Source organism: Dreissena polymorpha, chromosome 1, assembly GCF_020536995.1.
Source record: "Dreissena polymorpha isolate Duluth1 chromosome 1, UMN_Dpol_1.0, whole genome shotgun sequence".
In the NCBI taxonomy this organism is placed as follows: domain Eukaryota; kingdom Metazoa; phylum Mollusca; class Bivalvia; order Myida; family Dreissenidae; genus Dreissena; species Dreissena polymorpha.
This window is the reverse complement of record NC_068355.1, coordinates 109914539-109924280: the sequence shown is the minus strand read 5'-3', so window position 1 is coordinate 109924280 and position 9742 is coordinate 109914539. Positions and strand designations below refer to the sequence as shown.

General features: G+C 35.6%; 1 protein-coding gene across 1 annotated transcript in view; it reads left to right on the top strand.

Moving 5' to 3' along the window:
* Positions 1-916: 916 nt before the first annotated feature.
* LOC127843656 (nuclear cap-binding protein subunit 3-like) overlaps positions 917-9742 on the top strand; it is a 34531-nt gene continuing 25705 nt past the window's right edge. The window contains exons 1-4 of the mRNA XM_052373358.1: positions 917-1259; positions 2754-2816; positions 3418-3509; positions 4139-4299. Of these exons, the coding sequence (XP_052229318.1) occupies positions 966-1259; positions 2754-2816; positions 3418-3509; positions 4139-4299 (610 nt within the window). The 5' untranslated portion in view covers positions 917-965. The remainder of the gene's footprint in view (positions 1260-2753; positions 2817-3417; positions 3510-4138; positions 4300-9742) is intronic.

Genomic DNA, 9742 nt, shown 5'->3' with positions numbered 1-9742 from the left:
TTGCTTCCAGTCATCAGGCACACAGGCTTGTGACAGAGAGGCCTGAAAGATGAGGGTAACATAGGTGAGAGTTCACTCGCAAATTCTTGAAGGAACCTTGTAGGGATGGCATCAGGTCCTGTTGCCTTGTGTGGGTTCAGATTCCGCAAGAGTTTGTGTACACCCTCATTTCCGATGTCGAAGGTTGCCATTGAAGGGTATGGTGTACCGCTCATCTTTGGGATGTTACTTGAGTCCTCTTCTGTGAACACACTTGTAAATTGCTCATTCAAGATTGCAGCCTTAGACATTGGATCGTTATACAAGAGTCCATCTTGTTTAAGGGGGGGGGGGCAATACCACTGCTGTCACATCTTCTTGTTTTGATGAAGGAATACAGCTTCTTAGGGTTGCGATCTTCAGATACGGTATCGCTGATGTAAGTGTTGTATGCTCTATTTATAATTGATATTTATTTTTGTTACTTGAAACCTGATGTTGTCATGAAGTTGTGAAATATGTTAACTGTAGATGAAATTAACATTAACAATAAAATACAGCTGAAACCAAAATTATAATATGTTGTGTTTCATGTTATGCAATAATTTCATTTTGTGTACCATTTACTGGCGACATATCAACTAATTACAATCTAGATAATGAAGATATCTAAATATACGCGGACCTTTCTCGAAAGTATAAATCATGCAAAACTGCTGCATTGGCTCACATTACATAAAATCACAAATCTGTCAATATAGATCTTTGCCGTATGTTATTGTCTTATTACAGGCTTCAAATCAAATCAAATCAATATTTATTTATTGTCGGTATGATATACTTGCGGCCGTTTATCTTGAAACCGGTTTGACATAAATTAAAATGCGACGGGGATTAGCAAAATTAATATTGACCACTAACTGTGTTCGTAACAAATTTATCCAATCAAAATTTATGTAAAAATAAGCTTGCTTACCAAAAACAAAATGGCGTTCAACGGAAAAGAAAAATTAGCAACACTTAAAATTGCAATTGACAACGATAACTCTGTGGCAGATGAGTATGATGATGATGAATTATCACTAGAAGAAGAACCAAACTTCGACATTGATGACAATTACACTGATATAAAAATAGCGAAAAAAGCAACTATTAATAAAGTTTCAGAACAATCTTCGGATCAAGTCCAACAATCGCACGTTGAAGAAAACCACGACGTTCAGTTTAACGTGTTATTGAATAAGGTCAATCCTTCAAAAAAAGAACAGCCCTTCGTTCGGGTAAATTAATCAAACTTTACTTATGGATTTCAGTTTCATATTGAGCACTGCACAGACACTAAATAAGGCTCAATTGGTCATTGTCGGCTCGGGTACTACTTACATGTACCCCGGGTACTCTTAAGTATACTTACATGTATCCCGGGTACGGTAAATATACTAAAACGTACCCAGGAAATTTAAAGCTTAATGGGTTGTTGTCGGCTATTTTTTTAAATTAAATATATTCACATTGATGTCATTTTTCTGTAAAATGGCCTCTATATTATCGAAACTCCTACTCACAAAGCATGTTTACACAGTTTTTTTTAAAAGAGAAGTTTGTTCAAGATAATCGGTGGCACGTTTTACAACATATGATTTTAGGCGGGAATACAACTCGGGTACAGTCTAATATCGACCGGGTACAATTGAGTACATTTACCCTACCCGGGATACATGTAAGTATACTTAAAGTACCCGGGGTACACGTAAGTAGTACCCGAGCCAACACTGACTAATGGAGCCTAAATAAGCTGCTACCCACCTCACATAGCTGCTATACCAAAAACCTCAAAATGATCCGTTTTTTATATACTAAAATAAAAGAAAAAAGCACATTGTTAACAACTTTTGTACTTCTCATATAAATATATGACATCTGCACATCTGCAAATTTCCAAAGCTTCATCAATTTTCAACTGATTTCCAACACCTTGGAATCAAGCAATCCAAAAGTCTTCAGGCTAAAAGAACAAATCAAATCCTATTCGCACAAGTCTGCTGTAAAGCGGTCAACTTACTTGCACAAACATTTACAAGAAGAAGTCTCCCTACCACTAAAATATACTGCAACATGGTATTCTTGCTTAAGGAATGCTCATTTGTGTCTAGAAACCATCTTCATATATCAGTAAATGATTTCAAAGACAAGCATTTATGACTTAAATTCTTTGAATAAATCAGGGAGTTTTCTGCTACGCAAAAAGGCCATAACATGGACCCGATTCTGAAGCAAATGGACTTCATCCCAATCCGAAATTGTAAAAAATAAAATAATTTGTTAATCTATATATTTTGACTAATGTCTAATGATTATTTTATCTCAATTTTATTTTATAAACATCTAAACAAAGTATATTACTATATTTTATATGATATTGTCCAAAAAGGCCTGATGTGTCAGTATTTGTCGATATAAAAAAACAATAAAGAAAAACACCTGTAATTGCCTTGTAAAAGCGAAAATCCTTCAGTTTTAACCGCAGTAGCAACAAAAACAATACCACTGTCTGCCATAGTTGTTTATATTTTAGTCTGGAAAAACTAAATATAATCTATCCTACATTTGTGTGTGTGTGTGTGTGTGAGACTTTTCTCGAACTTACATTTATGTGAACTTTGTTGTTAAAACAAACCAACTTTGAAATATTTGGATTATATAATTTTGTTTTTTTATGCAAATATTCTGATGTATTCTAGAAAATTAATGTTGTTTTTATATTTCATTCACAGCCCACAAGAGTGTATGAAAACAAATCTGGGGATTTTGTGACTGGAATTGATTTAGATTTTGAGGTATGTATCTATTTCATTCTTTTGCATTGACTGCGCACCTGTCAATAATACCCGCAAGGGGAGTTAGACAGTATAGATAGATAGATAGATTTTGTACTTTACACTATTCAAAAGTAACTTACACGCTGCCTGTACAGAACTCATTTATGATTTAGATCATTGTCTACCAGTGTCTTGAAGCAAGTCAGCTCTCATTCATGCTTAAACTAGGTGTCCAAAAGTTGTTTTGGTTTGATCTGCATATTGTTATTCTGAAGTATATTTTCCTCATTAAAATATTTGTTGTTATTATGCCTGTCCATGTTACATGCTGCGATGTATGTTCAAATCTATTTTGGTTTCTTGTGGAACTATAACAATATAAAGAATGCAACTGGTAATTATATTTTGTGAACACATGTAATATGATACTAACTACAAATTTACTACTTTTGGTTCTTCTTCACTTATGTATATGATTTATGGGAACAGGCAGAATAGGCCAAACATATTTACCCAAATATGGATTCCTATTGTAATTCGCAAGTTCCAGTAACAGTTTTTTAAGGCATGATGGTATTTTATTAATATTATTAATATATATGTAACTTGATTGATTCAGAACTCTGTTGAGAGACTTCAAGAGCGAGCTAAGAGGTTTGGTCTGGATTACAAACCAGAACAGCCTGTGGATGTTCAGTCACTCTATGACAGGTAGCATGCATTGCAACATTGAACTGTAGATGAGACCAACAAATAGGCTGTCTAAATATGTATTGTTTGAATCCACTAGCCCAAGTCATGATGTAATATACAGCTATACCGAACGGGAAAAGTTTCCTGTTATCTCTTTAACGGTTAGAACGCCTTATGAGCACTTGAATGATATTCACTCTATGTTGTTAGTATTTGAATTTCCTGAAGAAGGTAGTGATCCACCAGTCTTTGTTTTGTTTTAAAAACTACAACAAATAGTCAAAAATAGCTTTTGTTGTATTTCATGAAGCTATTTACAGTAAAACCCAGCGAATATGACTAATCAGGAGCCAGAATTTAAGATGTCTGAATAGCAGGGTTAGGAACTATTAAGGAATAGCAGACAGTCTAATCAGAATATGCAAATACATGTATGTTAATATTTGATTTAAATTAACATTTTATTGTGTAACATTGATTAATATTCTATATGGTGAAATCATAAATACAATTTCTATCTACATACAAATGGGAAGTGCACAAAAATAAATACACTTTTTTTACTTGAATGTGTGTTATATTAAAATGAGCACATCATTAATTATTAGTATAATAAAATTGAGGCATTGTATGAAACATGTTGACAGCCTTGGCATCAAGCCTGCTGACCTGAGCACGAAGGACGAACGTGGGATTAGAATGGAAGCTGTCCATCTCAGAGGTGTACATGACATGAACACAAAGGACGTGTTCAGCTACTTTAACGAGTTTGCTCCCGGCAAGTGTGAATGGATAGATGATGGCTCATGTGAGTAGATTGATTTCAGGGTGTTTTTTTTAAAAAGGGGAAGACGCTGGACGCTGGGTAAAAGGGGAAAATCGAGCGCGAAAGAGACATATTTGGGGAAAAAATAAAAACTGTTCATTTCAATGTCTATAACTCGCCTACAGACTTCAGGGTTTTTTTTAGAAAAAGAGGCATGTCTCTGACCTTTTTGTTCTTAAACACATGAACAAGTATGATATTAAAGTCAAAGTCCTAAATAAAGTTGCAGGGGTAGATCTAATAATGGGAAATGTTTTCAACTGGGGCCGGGGAACGATTTCAATATTGTGATTTCAATTTCATGATGAATGGGTTGACGATCTAGATCTGCTACAGTATTGAAAGGGAAATGTGCGGCAGCTGCCGATTGTCTACTTTCACTTTCACAATAATCCGACAGTATTAATCGATATTGATTACATGTATCTCCGAATCCTGCTGGGTTTCAACGGTTTTTGATGATGCATTCTTAAAAAACGCGTCAACGCAATTAATATTTTCCAAGTCCGAACGTTTTATCTTGTTCATGTATGAACGCCAATTGTGAGACTTTTTCTGTTTTAACGTTTATACCCATCTTGTCTTTCACATAACCCGGATGAAAACTCGACTGGTTTCCGGTAATTAATTGACGAAACACCCTTCTCGCGCAAGACCGGAATCCAGTAAAATAGTCACATGAATGATATAATTAGTTGCCCGGTTTCCATGACATAATTTAAGAGCTATATATAGAATCACTGGAATTCCCAGATTTGAGTGTTTGTCGGGAGAGAGAGAGAGCGAGATCGTTGTACATGGTACAAATTGGATAAGTGTCGACTTCCCAAAAGAAAAAAAAAACATTTCTTTGAGGGTAAAATATTATATTTTGGTGAAAAATTATATTTTTGGAGGGGAAATGGTAGTTTTAGGGGGAAAATTCTGGAAGGGGAAGACGCCGATTATCGGCGTCACTTTCTTAGTAAAAAAAACGCCTGGATTTGAAGTTGTATAATTAGCTCACCTGAGCACAAGGTGCTCTTTGTCCGTCATACGTTGTCAATATTTGCCTTGATGACACTCTAGAGGTCAAATTTATGGTCCGATATTCATGTCACTTTGTCAGATGATTTGCCCCAATGAAATCATTGGCAAGTTCGAATATGTTTGCGGTTGGTTGAAAACATGGCCACCAGGTTGCCATTTTCCTCATATGGCTATTGTAAAACCTTGTACCGGTAAACACTCTAGAAGTCGCAGTTATTGTCCAATCTTCATGAAACTTGCTCAGAACATTTGTTGTAGTTATATCTTGGATGAGTTCAAAAATGTTTCAGGTCAGTTGAAAAAATTGTCGGCCATGGGGTGGCGCATTTTTCCTTATATGGCTAAAGAAAACCCTTTTTAACACTCTTAAAGTCAGTTATAGTCCTATCTTCATGAAACTTGGACAGATGTCTGGGCTTAGTTTCAAAATGGTTCCAGACGTTGAAAAATATGGTCCCAAGGGAGCAGGGCATTTATCCTTATATGTCTACAGTATAACCTTGTTACCTCTCTAGTTTAAGTGGCATGTAATTTTATGGCCTTATCTTTACGAAACTTGGCCAGAACATGTGTTATAATACTAGCATTGCTGAGTTCGAAAATGGTTATGGTTCATTGAAAAATATGTCCTCCAGGAGGCGTGGGCATTTTTCCTTGTATGGCTATAGTAAAATCTTGTTAACTCTCTGAAAGTCACATTTATGGTCCAATCTTTATCAAACTTTGTAAGAAAATTTGTTCTAATGATAGCTTCACTGAGTTCAAAAATGATTATGGTTTGTCTAAAAAAAATATGGTCACCAAGGGGCAGGGCATTTTTCCTTATTTAAGAAATAGAAAACCTCACTGAGGGCCCTATGGCAGAATTGTGACCAGCCAGGCAGCCCCAAATAGTATATGGACCGAAGCCGAAGGCTGAGGTCCGTATACTATTTGGGGCTGCCTGGCTGGTCACTACTCTGCCATTGGGCCTGAAGTGAGGTTTTCTATTTCTTATATTATACCGAACATTTTTGTGCAGATAAATGGCAATAGAAATAAAAATAAATAACACAAGATAAATTCCATAAATATTTATCAGTTACTATTAAGTGCGCGAGTTGTCTCCCTGCGAAAGTTGGACACGGAAAAATTCTCTTCTTTATACAAAATTCATTTTTATTGTAAATTATTTTACATATTGAGATACATCTTATATAAAGGTAACTGCTTATATCACAGAAAACATGTTGCAAAACATTGATTCCAAATATGGCATTTAATTGTTGTATTTTTTAAGATATTAATAATAAAAAACACACACTCGTGACCTGCCAAACGAATCGTTACAATTAAGAATATGAACGGCATTATTGTTGTGTGCGAGTTGTCTCCCTGCAAAAGTAGGACTTGGAAAAATTCGCTTCTATATACAAAATTCATTTTTATTGTAAAGAATTTCACATATTAAGATACATTTTATATAGAAATATCTGCATTTATTACAGACAAAATGTTTCTAAACATTGATCATAAATACAGTCATTGAAATTCAGATTTAAATCTACAAGCAAGTCGGGCTAGTACTATGGGAATTTGAACAAGCCCGAGTCAGATTTTACTAGCCCAAACATTTTTGTTAAAAATGCAGATAAACATAACATAAAACATCCAAAGAAGCATTCATTTATTCAATCTTTAGAATACAATACAAATATCTTATTAATTTCATCCTCATCCATGTTAGCTTCCTCGTCATCTGAGCCAGCCTCTTTCGGATCCTGAAATAAGAAGAAATTAATTTCACACACGGATTTCAATCAAATCACAATTATAAATATATACATAAAGTTTAGGTAAAAAAATAGCAGAAATGTATCCCCTATATCCATGTGAAAGAGAGAGCAAACCTGAACCACCAGAAAATATATAAGCAATTAAATGCCAGGTTATTCTACAAAAAGCCAGTTGACAAATGCATCAATCACAGTTACCTCAGATTCGCATTCCTCAACGACGTACTTGAATGACAACTGTTCGGCCATTACTCTCTGTGCCCCGAACGCAACGCAAAACATTTATTTTACATAATAGTAATCTGGGAACCACAAAACCATGCGCTTTATGCGCAGTAATCTAATTATCGGCTGTTTGTCCAGCATGTGTGCGCAGTGTGTTAAAACATAAGCGGCTGTTGATTTAAGCGGCTCAAAACTTTGTTTACAAATATTGAAAATGAAAGTGGAACTCATTTTCTGTTTAATGAATTGTACAAGCACGTCGGGCTTGTAATATTGGATTTCCTACAAGCCCGAAAGAAAAAATACTAGTTTTTTGCTGTCGGACTAGTGCGAATTTCGACGACTGTAAATATAGCATTTAATTTTTGTATTTTTAGCTCAACTATTTTATATGAAATATATATAGTAGAGCTATCCTACTCATCCCGGCGTCGACGTCTGCGTGTAAATGTTAAAGTTTTCGTACTACCCCAAATATTTTCTTTGTCCCTTGACATATTGCTTTCATATTTATGCCCCCCTTCGAAGAAGAGGGGGTATATTGCTTTGCTCATGTCGGTCTGTCTGTCCGTCCGTCCACCAGGTGGTTGTCATATGATAACTCAAGAACGCTTGGGCCTAGGATCATGAAACTTCATAGGTACATTGATCATGACTCTCAGATGACCCCAATTGATTTTGAGGTCACTAGGTCAAAGGTCAAGGTCACGGTGACTCGAAATAGTAACATGGTTTTTGAATGATAACTCAAGAATGCATACGCGGCCAACAGGGCACACTCTGAACAATATTACTGAAGTAACTGGTCTGTAATCCTAAATCTATAATTATCAGTCCAATGAAACATCATCCTTTTAGTAAAATACAGTGGATCAGTAAAAATATTATCAGAATATGATATTTTTTGTATATTTAACCAGGTTTTTTAACCAGGTTTTCCGAAGGAAAAAACTGGTTATTAGATTAGCGAATGCGGGCGAGCGGGCTGGCGGGCGGGCGGAACAAGCTTGTCCGGGCCATAACTATGTCGTTCATTGTCAGATTTTTTAAATCATTTGGCACATTTGTTCACCATCATTGGACGGTGTGTCACGCGAAATAATTACGTCGATATTTCCAAGGTCAAGGTCACACTTTGAGTTCAAAGGTCAAAAATGGCCAAAAATGAGCTTGTCCTGGCCATAACTATGTCATTCATTGTGAGATTTTAAAATCATTTGGCACATTTGTTCACCATCATGGGACGGTGTGTCGCACGAAAGAATCACGTCAATATCTCCAATGTCAAGGTCGCCACGACTAAAAATATATTTTTTTTAAAACAAACCTTACAAAGGGGGTTAATTTTGTTTGTTCATTTCAAAAGTTCAGTTTGAGTTTTCTCCCTTTATCAGATTTTTTTTTCACAATGAAAACCTGGTTTTGTGACAATTTTGTCCCTTGTTTGTATATTTAATATTGTGTTAATGTTTAATTTTGTTGATTAATATAAATAAAAGCAGGACAGGGGAGGTAATACACTATTATATCTTTCTTATATACAGGGGAAACAAATGCAATTAGTTTAAATTTATTGTTACAGCATTTGCCTCCCTTGTAATATATTTAAATTTTACCAAATGTAAGGCTAACTGCATTTTTGTAATGCATACTACTACTACTACTAGTACTACTACTACTACTGCTGCTGCTACTGCAGCTGCTGCTGCTACTACTACTACTACTACTACTTCAGCTACTACTACTACTACTACTACTACTACTACTACTACTACTACTACTACTACTACTACTACTACTCTACTACTACTACTACTACTACTACTGCTACTGCTACTGCTACTACTACTATTACTACTTCTACTGCTACTGCTACTACTACTATTACTACTTCTACTGCTACTACTACTACTACTACTACTACTACTACTACTACTACTACTACTACTACTACTACTACTTCTTCTACTACCACCACCACCACCACCACCACCACCACCACCACCACCACCACCACCACCACTATCGTTCACAGTGACAAAAAACGTATTCACACAATGGCTGCTACTACAACTTATAGCCCATATAGGGGGGTATGCATGTTTTACAAACAGCCCTTGTTTGCATACTTGTTTACCAACATGACCCCAACCTATAAACAAGAGCAGACAACTCTATCAAGCCTTTTGTCATAATTATGGCCCCTTTTCCACTTAGAATATGCAGCAAATGCTTAAGTTTTCGTACTACCCCATTTATTTTCATTGTCCCTTGACATATTGCTTTTATATTTTGCATACTTGTTTACCAACATCACCCCAACCTATAAACAAGAGCAGACAACTCTATCAACCATTTTGTCATAATTATTGCCCCTTTTATACTTAGAATATGCA